Source organism: Oxyura jamaicensis, chromosome Z (assembly GCF_011077185.1).
Source record: "Oxyura jamaicensis isolate SHBP4307 breed ruddy duck chromosome Z, BPBGC_Ojam_1.0, whole genome shotgun sequence".
In the NCBI taxonomy this organism is placed as follows: domain Eukaryota; kingdom Metazoa; phylum Chordata; class Aves; order Anseriformes; family Anatidae; genus Oxyura; species Oxyura jamaicensis.
The window spans coordinates 29,050,975-29,066,225 of record NC_048926.1 but is presented as its reverse complement, the minus strand read 5'-3'; the positions used below and the strand labels follow the sequence as shown (position 1 = coordinate 29,066,225).

Sequence of the window (15,251 nt, the reverse complement as noted above, 5' to 3'; positions counted from 1 at the left end):
CATAACTGTATTGCTTCAGTTTTTATATAGCCAGCTATTTTGGATTGTAATACTGTAGATTTTGAGAGAGAAAATTATTTCTACTTATGAATTCTAAATAAGAGCTCAAATACTTACTTAGCAGCAACAAAAGTAAGTAATGAACATGTCTCAGACTGTCTATCTACCCACTAAATACAGATAGTAAAATACTTACTAATTTAAATATCTACAATACTTCCCCATTACAGATTTAGCTAGTTAACAGCTGTCAGTGAGTAGGCTTGCAGACTTCGGCCTCCAGGAATTATTGGGTATTAATTTTCATTGCGACTAGAAACTATTTCTGAAGTGTTTGTTGTAAGTGTTCTACAATATACTAATGCAATGAATGTTTTTGCAGTTTCACAAAACAAATACAAAGGCCTAATCTTACCAGGTTATTTTTCTCATGGATCTCGAGTGTGTGTTCCAGGCATGGTTTCATATAAAATGCAAAATGTTATTTTAACTGGGGAGGATCCACCAAGTAATAGGTGACAAAAAATCAAAATGGCTATTGGATACAAAATATAGAACAGGTATTTCTCACAAAACTATGGTAAGTATAGGAAAGCTTTATTTTTCTCAGAAAGTTCAGCTGTAAGTTGAACTGTAGGCTCAGTCATTGTCTATCATTTCATTTCAAATAACGTCCATAAGCTTAGTAGAGTACGGTACTGGTTCCTGCAATGCATCCTACCAAACAAGACTACAAATTTTCTACTACAGTGACCAGCCACGTATATCTGTGTTTACAGAATGGTCCTAATTGGACACTAAGAATCCATTGCCGAGCTGGGGCCTTGCTGTCACACTGAAAAGGTCTTGCTCCAGCACACATACAGGAGAAAACAATCCATAGAGGAATATCTCTCCTGCCAACTAACAGTTGATAGAGCCAATAGGCTGTATCATTCAGTTCTTTCCAGTAACGGTATTACCAGGAAGATCCTGCAGAATTCAACCTCTTCTGTTGCTGATACTAATTAAAGTGTCTTAATTAGTTAACTGAGGGAGGTTTTGTTTAGCATCCTGAAGTGCTACAGTCCAGCACTTAAAGCCTGAACCACAACAGAAATATAGGAGAAATTCAGACAGACTAGGTACTGTAAGAGGACACTAGTGTAAGGGTTACAAATGAAGATTATTATGATTACTTATGTGAAGTAATTTTCTGCACGGTTAATGATACAAAATAAATATGATACATTCTATATCAAGTTATTTAAGTGTATTTAATTTGTCTTACCTAAAGCACTGGTTTCTATTCTACAAAATGTCATATAGCCTGCAGCTATCCAATTTGTATCAGTTTAGGTCCATATTACGGTCTATGCCAAAAGCCACATGAAATTTAAAGTCAGTTATTGTTCCAGAAAGATATCTGACCAAGGCAAGTAAGAATCCTTGATCCATTTCTGGCATGTTGACAGTACACCAGAGAGAGTTTTTATGCTTACTTGATTCTGCTGTTCTGATTTCGTTCTAAATTTTGCTAAATCCCATTTTATATGTTCTTATCTAATACCTGTATTAACCTAATCAGTACAATTTTTCTATTTAAAATCTAAAACTACTTGTCCTTGACTACAATGTGCTGCTGATGGCAGTTTATTCTAAACAATTTTATAAGTAGGTCTGTTCTAAAAAGAATCCCTTTACATATTGATATTTTCCACTCACATACTGCACGAAAAATCTGCTGCTGCTTTCATTATCAGAGTTTAGGGCAGACATAGTAGGTCGGTGCTTATTTAGTAATTAGTAGTAAATCAGACGCTTTCAGAGATGTAGCTTAAAGTGGTATAACAAAAATGCTGCCTCAAGCTGCTCTCTTTGCAGTTGGATGTAACTCTTGCCCACAATGGAACCACACTAATGGACAGTGTCCTGACTGTCTGGTTTAACCACCTTTGCTCAAACTACTGCTAAAAGTGGTTTGTACTAATATCTCTGCTGCTGTTGGTTAGAAAGTCCTGACAACCTGCTGAAAGCATGGAAGTGCTCAGGTTCTTTATCTTCTTTAAAGATGTAATGGCAGAAGGATATTTACAATCCTTGGGGTGTTAAAGCAGAGTTAAGATAGCTACTGGCAGTACTGTTGGGAACAGAAATACCTGAATGCCGTTTAAGGTGCACTTTAGAAGGACCATGAACTGGTTCATGAACTGGTTGTTTGCAGAAGCTGCAATCAGGTTATATTGTCTTTCACCAATACTGAAAGACTGTAAAAGCAGCTGAAGAAGCTGTCCTAACAATAAATTGATTGAAGTGATGGACACAAAGACTTGGGAATAAAGCAGCTTGTAGTACTCAAAGAATTTATGTGTGTTATGGTTTAACTTGGCAGGTAGCTAAGCACCATGCAGCCGTTTTCTCACATCCCCTACCTGCAGTAGGATGGGGGAGATAATTGTTGGGGAGTGGGGGTGAAGTACGAGCTTGTGGGTTGAGGTGAATACAGTTTAATAGGACAGAAAAGGAAGGGAAGTAATAGATACAAACTTACATACATACACACAAAGCAAGTTATGCACAAAGCAATTGTTTAACACCCACTGACAGATGCCCAGCCCATCCCTGAGCAGCAGCTCTCCCCTTCCCCCCATCCTGGCCAGCCACCCCATTTTTATTGTTCAGCATAATGTCATATGGTATGGGATATCCCTATGGGACATCCCTTTGGCCAGTTTGAGTCAGCTGTCCTGGTTCTGTCCCCTCCCAGCTTCTTGTGCACCTCCAGCCTCCTCACTGCCAGGACAGCACGAGAAGCTGAAAAGTCCTTGGCTTTGTGTAAGCACTGCTCAGCAACAACTAAAACATCAGCATGTTAGCAGCATTATTCTCATCCTAAATCGAAAACACAACACTGTACCAGATACTTGGAGGAAAATGAACTCTGTCCTGGCTGAAACCAGGACACTACCTACCCCTTACTTCATACCATTTATGTCATGCTCAGGTCCCACACTTTCCAAAATATCCCAGTTAATCACTTTTCCTGTATATATACATACACACATATACATAGTGTCCATTGAGTTAGTTTAGTTTGTCAGATGGTGTGTGGTGTTGAATTGTTGCATGCTGAAGCCAGTTCTGATCCCATCACTGCTGTGCTTGTGCAGTTCTGTCAAAATTCATTTGTCGTTATCGAGGTGACTCTTACTGTGATACTATTAATGTGACATGTAGCAATCTTATCTGTGATGATGTACAGTATTACACAGCAATTAACATCATACAATTCAAATCATGGGGTATTCTCACACAAAATCAGATTTCCATGAGGTACACATTGGACTTTCCCATTCTTCAGCATTATCCATCAAGTGTACCCAGGTCTTTGAGCAAAAGAAGCCCCATGGGTTTGCTTTTGCCTGAGGCAGGAATAGCCCAGACTGCCTTCCCCAGCTTGTTTTTCACAGGCACTACAAAGACTTTATCCCCTTCAACAGTACATAACAGGTTTGATTGGACAGGTCCAGGGGCCTGGTAGATCCCCTAGTGTTGACTAACCATTTGCCCTTTGCTAAGTGTGTATCCCAATGTTTGAATGTCTCAGCACCCATTGCCTTCAATGTAGTCTTTAACAGTCCACTATATTGCTCTTATTTCCTGAAGGCTGGTGCATGATAGGGGATATGATATACTCACTCAATACTGTGTTCTTTGGCCCAAGTATCTATGAGATTGTTTCAGAAATGAATCCCATTGTCTGATTCAATTCTTCCCAGGGTGCCATGTCACCGTAGGACTTTCTTTTCAAGGCCCAGAATAGTGTTCTAGGTGGTGATATGGGGCACAGGGTATGTTTCCAGATACCCGCTGGTTGCTTCCCCCACTGTAATTACATGGCGCTTGCTGTTGCAGGTCAGAGGGAGTGTGATCTAATCAATCTGCCAGGCCTCTCCGTATTTATATTTCAGTCACCATCCTCCATACCAGAGAGGCTTTAACTGCTTGGCTTGCTTGATTGCACATTTTTCGCAGACATGAATAACCTGTGCAATAGTGTCCATGGTCAGGTCCACCCCTTTATCACGAGCCCATCTGTATGTTGCATCTCTTCCTCAGTGGCCTGAGGTGTCATGGGCCCATCAAGCTATAACTAACTCACCCTTATGTTGCCAGTCCAGATCCACCAGAACCACTTCAATCTTAGCAGCCTGATCCACCTGCTGGTTGTTTTGATGTTCTTCAGTAGCCCGATTCTTGGGCACATGAGCATCTACACAGCGTACCTTTACAACCAGCTTCTCTATCTGGGCAGCAATATCTTGCCATAATGCAGCAGCCCAGATGGGTTTGTACCTGTGCTGCCCGTTGCTCTGTTTTCATTGCTGTAACCACCCCGACAGGGCATTTGCCACCATCCATCAGTTAGTTTAGAGATAGAAGACTGGCCACTTCTGTCATTCAGCGCTATCTAAAGCCAGCTGGATGGCCTTCACTTCTGCACATTGTTTCAATTCACTTTCTCCTCCAGCAGTTTCTACAACTTGTTATGTAGGACTCCACACAGCAGCCTTCCACCTCCAATGTTTTTCCACAATATGATAGGACCCATCAGTGAACAGGGCACATTGCTTCTCATTTTCTGGTAGCTTGTTATCCAGTGGGGCTTCTTCAGCATGTGTCATTGGAATCTGATGACATCTATCCTGCCATTTTATTCCTAAAAACTGTCTCCAGGGCATCTATGCCAAAAGCCCACCAGTACCCTTTTGTGTCCTTGAAATACCCTCTCCTCAGGCTGTCTATGACAAAGATGCACAGAGCCTCTGAGCCAGTCACAATGGGGTGCTTTTGCCACTCATTCCCGGTTAGGTTCATTTCAGCCTCCAATACAGTTAGTTGTTGGGATCCCCCTGTCACTCCAGAAATATAAATGGGTTCTGACCTTTTATAGTTTGATGGCATTACAGTACACTGTGCACTGGTGTTCACTAGAGCCTTATACTTCTGAGGGTCTGACGTGCCAGGACATCGAACCCATACAGTCCAATAAACCTGATTGTCCCTTTCCTTACTCTGGCTGGAGGCAGGGCCCGTCTAGTACTAGTCAGAGTATTTATCACTGTGTCTGTGGGACTGACCACTGGAAGCTGTAGCAGCAATTTTCTCAGAAAAACTCCCTTTTGTGATTGTTTTTCCTTGTAACTCATGTATCTGTGCCTCCCATTTTCCATCCCATTTTCTCACGTCCTCTCCATGGTCACGCAGGTAAAACTACCATGTGGCATGTGGTAACCACAATATCCCCCTTCTTGAGCAGAGGGATGCTTACTTCTGATTGATGAGATACTGGTTCATACAGGTGGGGAGGAAGATATATTTTCTTTAAGTTAGTGGACCTGTTGGGAAGATTTCTCCAAAACATTCTCTTTCAGTTGATGGACCTCTTGGGAAAGTTTCTTCATGGTCAAGATGCAGGCCAGTAGGGAAGAAGAGAGACTTTCTTCATACTGCTGGAGTTGGCTGTCCAATTCATCCATCATGGGTTCCTCTCAGTCTTTCCAGGTCATTACAGCCAATGAATTGGCATATGATCATGTTGCATTCCATACAAACTTCCATCACATGGGTTCCATGCACTTGACTTCACCTAGATCTTTGGATAGATGTATGTTGTCTAGGTTATCATAAATCACCTCCAGCATGGCTAGTTCTCTAAGGTACTGGATATACTTCTCTATGGTGGTCCACTTGCGTAGGTGACATACATCATCTTCCATGAAAGGATATTTTTACTTCTTATCTGACAGAAGTCACCACCAGAGGCTGAGGACTTGCACCCCTTTTCCAATTACTTTGTCAATGCCCCCTTCCTTAGAGAGGGATCCCAGCTGCCTGGCTTCCCTGCCCTCTAATTCCAGCTATTGGTCCTGCTATCCCAGCATTGGAGCAGCCACGTGACAATGTGCTCATCTGGACAATGGATGAAATAGCCTACCCTGGGATAGGGATCTGGTAGTTACTGATGCTTTTATGATATCTTCATCCTCCTGTTCCCATGATGGCTCAGTCACTTTGGAGAAGTCTCATATTCTTCTTTCCTTGTCCGAATAGGAATTCCTTTCCCTTCTGTTTAGAAGGGAACTTGACTTTTGCATCCATTTTTTTTTTTTTTTCCTTGCATATAGGGGCAACTGATACTGGCACACGTTGTTTCTCTGGCCCAGCCATGGGGCATATCACAGTTTTGGAGTGGCCTCAGGACCCATAACAAGGGTTAGAATTTGACACTAGGAGAGGCAGAATTACTCTGTGAAACATTTTCATGCTTATCTACTGAACATCTGTAACTCTTATTCTGGCTCTTGCCTTATATTCCAGCTACATATGGATTTGCTTTTCTGCATTTAACAACCATAACCTTGACTTACTTGTATGTATTCAACATTTCATTACAGTCATGAAGTTGACAGTCCAGAAATCCGCATTCTTTGACCTAGAGGTTAGCTAACAGGCTGTGGAGTTGGCTTTGGGCATAAGCAATCCCGCTGACTACCAACCCCCTAACTTTCCACATGCAGTCTGATATGCACAAACACCTGATTGTATGTGCAGACTGTCTTATTCCTCCTTTGTAAAGGCATAGTCAATTTTTAGTACAGGAATATTAATAATTCCTTGACAGAAGAGCTGTGGGGGGGATGTCTCCTTTTCCTTCTTAGAAAGGTTAATGAAGTCGATGCAGAGAACCATGCTATTACAGTGACAGAACTTTGTTGTCTTTACAGACAAAACATCCAGGTCATTAGTGCAAAATAGTGTGTGTGCTACTTCACTACATTTTGTGAATTAAGTGGCTCAGCAGAACAAGTTTCTGTCCACCTGTGTGACAGACCTGTTGACGCAGCCAGTGCAAGTACATTCTCTAGCTTTCCAGCCAGCTAGAGACAAGCTAGCCCATGTCATGGTCCGGAGATCTTACTGACGTACATATTGCAATAATGCCTGGAAAACGAGCCGAAGCCCGTTTAAACTTTCAACAGTACTCAGAGCACTTTTCGAGTATTCATTAGTTAAACCTCACCGTGTTTCTTTGATATAGATGCAAATAAAGCAGAGAAAAATAAATAAATAAACAAATAATCCCCAAACCAGGACATAAAAAAAAAATCAATAGAACAAAAACACAAAACGTTTTATAGCAAAATAGCGACACCTACGGGTTAATGTCAGGTACACGGTTAAACTCTTCGAAAATAGAGCGGTAGACATCAAGGCGGGGGGCTGAGAAGCCGAACTGTCTGTGTGTTTCAGTGCCTCTTCCCTGTAGAATCCCCGCCACAGGCTCTGTCCTAAGTGGCCGGGTGCGAACGTGAAGCCCGACGCGGGCCGTGCCGCCTTCCCCGCGAGCCGGGCCCAGGCCGCCCGCCAGCCCCCCACAGGTCCCCGTCTCCCCGCGGCGCGGTGGCGGCGCTGCGGCCGCGAGGTGTCGCTGCCGGGCCGCGGGAGCCCGCAGCCGCCCGTGCCCTCCGCCACGGGCCTGAGGAGCGCCCTGAGGGGCGGGGCGGGGCGAGGCTGCCGGGCAGGTGCCGGGAGGTGTCTCCGCCGCTCGTGAAGCCTCCTCTGCAGCCTTCCCCCGAGGCTGGCAGGAGGCGGCGGCGGCAGCAGCAGCAGCTCCGCCGGAGCCTGGCTCGTCGGACAGCCGCTCGTGGCCGAGTTGGGGCGGCGGGGACGATGGCCGCGACGTCTCCTCAGGTGCAGCAGCAGCTGCGGTGCGGCGTGAAGCTGCTCCTCCTCAGCGATGAGCTGCTGTCGGGGCTGCGCCTCGTCAGCCCCAGCCAGAAAGCCCTGCAGCTGGAGGTGCAGCCGGGAGAGGAGGACGCCCAGCTGACCGTGACAGACGGTTAAGTACCCAGCCGCGCCGCTGCCGCACGCCCACCGCCGCCTCACGGGTCGGGTGCCGGCGGCGGGGCGTCCCGGGCCGCTAACGGCTGCTAACGGGCGGGCTGCGGCGCCCAGGCTCGTCCCGTGCCGAGCGGTGACGAGGAGGCACTGGCGGGGATAGCGGGGCCGAGCTGGCTTCGTGCTGGCTTCGTGCTGTCGAGTTCGTAACTTTAACCGGGGGTGGGCTTCGGCTCGAGGGGTCTGTCCCGCCTGTCCGGAGGACAGGATCTTCCGAGGGAGACGAGGCAAAAGAGCGGAGCTGGGAAGGGTGGGAGGTGAAGAAGCCACTCTGGAGTTGTGTCAACAGGAGGAAAAAAAATAAAAATAAAAAGTTTATTTTTCTGCTGCCCCTCTTGCCCGTTTGGCAAACGCGCTCTGAGGGCGGTAGAGCACGGCACAGCCCTGGGATGCGCAGCGGTGAGGGGTCCGAAGGGGTCCAGGAGGCAGCGATTCGCCCCGAAATGGTGGCTGGGACGGCTCCGTTACTTGCGGGCAGGCTGTGGAAGACGCACACGGGGCGAGCTTAGGAAACACGGGTCCTGGCTGCATCCAAAGCAATTATTCGTTCAGGTTCAGGTTTTTACAGGCTGATAAATGGGCTGACGTTGAAACCTAAAACAAACTTTCCCTGATTCTCTACGGTGGGATGACTGGGAAAAAACTGTAACTGCTGTATCTATAGGAAGTAATTTAATCTGCTGTCAACGAACGAGGTGGGAGAATATGAGCTCAGTCCTACACAGGTCTAGACACACAGCACTTGTTGGGATGATTTAAGAGTCAGCTGAGTAACTTCTGACAAGATTGCTGAAATACATGGGTTACAGTCTTGTTTAGGTTTGGGTCAGCCATGTTAAAGGTTGGACAAGATAATCTTAGAGGTCTTTTCCAATCTAAAGGATTCTATGATTCTATCTGAATAAACTAGTATATGAACAGTTCGGACTCAACATATATGAGACACGCCATATACTCAATGTTTGCTTGTGTTACCAGATATTTAACATGCCATTTAAGAAAGTGTGAATGACAAAAACTAACCACAAGATCTGCTTCTGTCTTAGACTGTGTTAATTTGATGGAGTTAGTGTTGTTGTATTGGTCTTTCACTTCACATATGCTCGTCCCTGCATGCAAGAAAGACCTCATGGAAGCTGGTTAATATTGTTACCAGATTTTTTTCCTGGAAGGGCTCACATGGAATACAACTGAAAACTCTGAAGATGCAGAAGGGATTTTAAAAAATACTTACATATTTATTTTATCACTTCAGTGTTGCCAGGCATTCACTGAAAAGTTGTCTGGTAAATTTTGGATGAGGGTGCATCTTTGGACATCAGTACATAGTTATGCTATTTTTGCTAAAAGGGGGGAATTGCAAACCTGTTCCAAAGTGCAGGTTATTTTCTTCTTTCTTCCTTTCATACGAAGACGTAGAAGCTATGCCCTATCAGACCATATGCATAACACAAATCTTTTTAGTGATATCTGGGAGTTCAGTAACAATGATTGAATACTTTGTGCATTAGATGGGAGAAACAATCTGCAAACACCTAGTTTGAAATACTCCAGTTCTGCCAGTGTAGTGTGTTTGTCTAGCTTTAATATCCATTCATTAGAATGACCTTGCTATTGAATTATGTTGGGTTACTTTGCATGGACAATTTTGCTGTGAAAAGGAAAAATGTTTTCTTACAAAGCTTGAATACAATTGATCTTGCTGTGGTGCCTTTACGTGGTGGTGCTAAGATATGGGCTATTTAAGCAATTTAAAAAAAAAAAAAATGGTGCAATTTGAAGGGTTGGAATTTTTTTTTCCTTCATAGTTCACATTGAAGTGGTGAGATTGTTTATTTATTTATTTATTTATTTATTTATTTATTTATTTTCAGGCTTTCTACCTGGCTAAGTCTCCCAAAGCTATATTTTAGGTGTGTTGGGAAAAAAATAACTTGCTTGTGGCTTTTGTGATTCTTTAAACACATCTGGAAGGGGGATTGTTGCTTCCGTTTTGATTATTAAAAGAAAAAAAAAAAAAAAGCAGTAACAGTTCCAGTTTAGGTTACCATCTACTTCACTGGTGAGGGAGTATTTTCCTGTAAGGAATTGTGGAGAATGAAGCATGCACTTTTTATTTTAAAGTTGTAAACTTTAAACTGCAGATCTATGATTTGACTCAATCGGAATCGCATCTTAGGCTTTATACTTCTCGTATCACAGCTGTATTTGTTTGAACCTGTTCTATTACTGTTTATAATGTGATGATGGTAACTGAGTAGAGAGTTACCTCTATCCTCAGAAATCAATACATCTACTCTATATCCCCTGGAAGGAGTTGGAAGCTGTAGAATTTCTCTATAAATGGAACCACTGCTTGTGACCGTGAAAGATGCAGAAACTCACAGATAAACACAAGATGTTGAAGCAGGGAAGAATGAAGGACTGTGCTTTATTAGGCAAAGACTTTGTTTCAGCTGTGGGATGGGAGAGAGAATGAAACTCCACAGTGGTAATATATGTAGAGTGAGAAGCAGTACTGGACTTTAAAAAGTACAGATACCAAAGGCAGGATGTGAGTATGCTTCTGAATGCTATACAGTGGGCCCAGTGCTGATATGGAGCTACAGCCATTTGAGAGAAGGATCCATCGGCTTTTCTGGTGAGTTGTCCAGCTCTTTCTTAGAGACCTCTCCTCTCCAAGGAGAGCTGGAAACTGATGCCTCTTGCAGAGGAATAGTGTCAGTAAGACAGATGATCACCAGGTACTACTTATTGTCTGAGATGGTTCATAACATCTGATTCAGGTCTGAAAATGTTGACTGCCAAAATATTATTGAAACGTTTTCAGCTGCTGCTGGGAGGACTCAGACCTGGTGTTAAAGTATTCCTGAGGGTGTTGAACAGAAGAAGTCCTGTTGTCTGTGCCTTTGTGCATTGGTTTGGGAGGATGGGATATAGAAAAGGTGGCTTGTAGCAGTTTTATGGAATGCTCATAACAGAATTGCAGAAGTCCTGATATGAATAGATAGAACATCTTGGAAGAAAGGAGAAATTGGTGTCTAGGATGTGCTCCTGAGAGACCAAGAGAAAAAGCAGAACTGCAACCTACTTTGATAAAGGGAAACTTAAGAGCAGATGGCTGAGTGTAGTACAATGCAAATGTAGCAGTGTAATGACTTTTCCAAGACTGGGAGACCTCTTGTATTCCTTTTCCTGTGATAATGTTTGGTATGTAAGCAAATGGTGATCATAAACTGAGTTAAATTCTAATTGAAGGCTTCAAACCCAAATTTGGCAGTCTAGAAATTTGTCTTAGTTGCAGCAGCCATTCTTTAATTATGCCATATTCCTGTTTAGTTGTTCTGAAAAAATACAGGTTAGCTACTGGTTCTCTGAAGTATTTTTCCCCACATTACCTGACAGTTCTATAGGCAGTTAAATCTATGTGCCTTGAATGCTCTTTAAGAACAGACTGTTAACTCCTTGGAGCCATGCACTGACTTCTGTTCCTACCATTGAGATATTGTTGTCCTCTTGCAAATATCAAGGATATAAACACAGACGAGATTTAGGCTTCCAAAGAACAAAACACATCTAACTTCCCGTTACCTAGTAGAAGTTGATAATACTGTGGTCAGTCATGGTGTTTTTCTGATGGAACAAAGTTGAGAGCTATTGAAGCTCAGAATAGGAAGTGGTAGCTAGCAGTTGCAGCCTTCATGTATTTCTGCATAAAAATTCTGTAGAAGCACACAGTGTACCAGCTTTTCACTCATTAATTTGTTTTTCCTCAGGTTACTAAGAAAAACAAATATATGCTATTTTTTTAGGAAACGGTTCATTGCTATGCCTCATAGTTTACAGAGAGGGAGGGAAAGAGAGAAGCTTTTGTATGCGTGTATGTGATTCAAGGGATAGTTCAAAAAGAAATCAATTCAACAGCAGTCTAATAAATAATGTAGTTTTCTCTCTAGTTGTGTTCAGAATAAACACAGTGATACCTGAGTAGGCTGCTTTGCAAACTTCATTTTTATTCAGTGGACCTGGATAGTAGCTAGATGAAACTGGGAGGACAGATTTTTTTTTTTTTCTTTTGAAAAATAAGCAAGCAGTCTCCTTTGAAATTCTGCTTGTGTGTGTGGGTGTTTTTTGTTTTTTTGTTTTTTTTTTTTTTTTTGTTTTTTTTTTTTTGTTTGTTTTGTTTTTTTTGTTTGTTTTTTTTTTTTTTTTCCTTTACCTTTAATATTTCAGTACCTGCAAAGAGCTTTTTAGTTGTAAATGACAGACATAAAATTTTGAGACTACTTCTCATTTGTTTTCAATTCAAAGATTTGGAAGTCTGCAATAAATTTGTGTTTTTTTCTTTATATGTTAGGTGACATCAGAAAAGAAGAAGAACTTGAACCTTACATAAACTATCGGGTAAATGCTATCCTTTTAATTTTTGTTACAGTGTCTTCACATGTACTTAAATTTTTAACATTTTTAAACTATGGCTGATCAAAAACCATGAGCAACTGTTGATGGCCATGAATTTTGGAAGAATTAAGTAAGTAAAAGCCCCAGTGAAAGTTACATTTTACATTTTTACATTGTTACTCATGTTTAAGATCTATCAGGTCATCTATAGAACTGCCACTCTGAATTCCAACATTGGAACTCTAGGAAAAATAACTACCATTTCTGGTTGAGTTATTAATAAGTTAATTTTTTTTCTTTAAAATTGTCACATAGTCTTCAGGAAGTAATAATGTGGCTGAAGAAGCATATGAGAAATCCCAGTCATCAGTGGTGTTCCCCAGGGGTTGGTGTTGGGGCCCATCCTCTATAATAACTTTACTGATGATTTGGATGAGGGAATTGAGTGCACCCTCAGTAAGTTTGCAGACAACACTAAGTGTTGATCTGCCAGAAGGTAGGAAGGCCCTGCAGAGGGACCTGGACAGGACGGGTCAATGGGCAGAGGCGAATGGGATGAGGTTCAACATGGCTAAGTGCTGGGGCCTGCACTTTGGTCACAACAGCCCCATGCAGCGCTACAGGCTAGGGGCGGAGTGGCAGGAAAGCTGTGCAGAGGGAAAGTATCTGGGGGTGTTGGTTGATGCTCACCTGAACATGAGCCAGCAGTGTGCCCAGGTGGCCAAGAAGGCCAGCGGCATCCTGGCTTATGTCAGAAATAGTGTAGCCAGCAGGACCAGAGAGGTAATCGTCCCCCTGTACTCAGCTCTGGTGAGGCTGCACCTTGAGTACTGTGCTCGGCTTTGGGCCCCTCACTATGAGAAGGACATCGAGGCCCTGGAGAGTGTTGAGAGAAGGGCTACAAAGCTGGTGAAGGGCCTGGAACACAAGTCCTGTGGGGAGTGGCCGAGGGAACTGGGGTTGTTTAGTCTGGAAAAGAGGAAGCTCGGGGGAGACCTTACTGCTCTCTACCTGAAAGGAAGGTGTGGGGAGCTGGGGGTCAGCCTCGTCTCACAGATAACTAGTGATGTGATAGGACTAGAGGGAATGTCCTCAAGTTGTGCCAGGGGAGGTTTAGGTTAGAAAATAGGAGACATTTCTTCTCAGAAAGAGTAGTCAGGCATTGGAACAGGTTGCTCAGGGAGGTGGTGGAGTCCCTGGGGGTGTTTAAGGAAAGGTTGGACGTGGTGCTTGGGGACATGGTTTAGTGGGGGATATTGGTGGTAGGGGGATGGTTGGACCAGATGATCTTGGAGGTCTTTTCTAACCTTAATGATTCTGTGATAGGCACATCATCTCCCAGCTGCTTCAGAAGACAAACTGCAGACAAGATGGATAGTTAGTAAGAAGTACTATCTCAGAGGGTGCGATAGCTGTCAAGAGCCACTGCTGCCTTTTGACTGAAAAAGTACTAATATTATCAGGCATATATTTAGCTTTTATAAAATTACAGAAATGGGAAAGTATGCAGCATTGGTGGACTCAAAGTGAATGTGTTCTATTTGTGCTCTAGAACACAGGTGATAATTAAAACTTGATAGTTTGGAAAAACTCATCACTGCAAGCTACTCCAGTTCCACCAACTCAGTAGTAACAAAACAGAGATGGTAGTGAGTTTCAGGCACTATTGATCTGGACTGGATATGAACCATTAAGCACAAGAGATAAACTGTATTCTTTCACTTGGTCCCTGCTTAGTTCCACACGTGCAGTACCTTCTAGCTGAATATATTGTGTAATATTTTCCTATCACATACTGAGAACAGTTTTAAATCCTAAAACATTAGGAGACTAAGAAAATAAAATACTTTTGCATTTCATCTCATACAAGAATTATCAGGATTGGATACCCTAGAAAATGCTGTAATAGTTAGAATGGTCATTTATGGTCTGATACTGTACGTTCATATGCATTTCACAGTTACTACTAGTATCAGCATCCCCAGTGTGCTGGGAGGGGGCAACCACTGTGAACAGTTCTAAACAGCAGATCCGATATAGTTTGCCATTTCTTTTTCCACCACAAAAATCTTCATTTTTCTAGTTGCTAGCAAAAGTTTGAACATATCACTTAGTTAACATTTTGTACACAAAAGTCATGTACACTCACTCTGACGTGGAGGTGATATAGATGCTTTTAGCTGCCCTTTCCCTCTTCTTTCAATATCTATCAGGGAAGCAAAAAGGATTTGGAGGGATATGTGGAGGGTAGTAAAGAACGCACTCAACATTTCTATAAGTTATGATTGTTATTTTCAGGCCTTTTGTGTTTACTTTTCATTTTCCATGCCCCTCCTAAGGGGAAATTGTGTAAGCAGAATAGTGTATATGAAGGAATTGTGGTATATTGAATGTGGTATGATTAGAAACAGTAATCCTGTTTGTTTGTTTGTTTGTTTTCTGTTAACTGTTTCATATCATAGTACTAAGTATTGCAGAGGTTAGTTGAGCAGATAAATCCTTAAATTTAAGTTCTAAAAGGATCTTTTTGTTATTTCTCCAGTGCATTTTTTTTTTTCTTCCCTGCAGAAATTACATGTTTTTTGAAATATGTAAGTCAATATGTAGTCAATATGTAGTCAGAATGGTCCTGTTGCATCTGGAAGGAGACGCAGATAAAGGAGAAGTGTCAGTTCTGCAGTAGAAGCATGCCTCACCATTAAAATAAAAAGCACTCTTTCGTATTTGCATAAATATAGATGTAAATATATATATATGTATATATATATATATACAGATATATGTTTGTATAAGTAGGTAAGTATATAGAGAGATAGGAAAGACTGAATAAAGAAGTTCAGTAACTAACCTGAAAGACTACGGTGGATTCTGGGTAGCTTGTTTGTGTTTGTTGCTGTTGATGGGATTTT

At 42.4% G+C, this 15,251-nt stretch overlaps 1 protein-coding gene across 1 annotated transcript in view; it reads left to right on the top strand.

The window, feature by feature from the left end:
* Positions 1–7,713: 7,713 nt before the first annotated feature.
* Positions 7,714–15,251, top strand: part of LOC118156098 (histone-arginine methyltransferase CARM1-like) — a 76,985-nt gene continuing 69,447 nt past the window's right edge. Inside the window, exon 1 of the mRNA XM_035309885.1 lies at positions 7,714–7,882. Within this exon, the coding sequence (XP_035165776.1) occupies positions 7,714–7,882 (169 nt within the window). The remainder of the gene's footprint in view (positions 7,883–15,251) is intronic.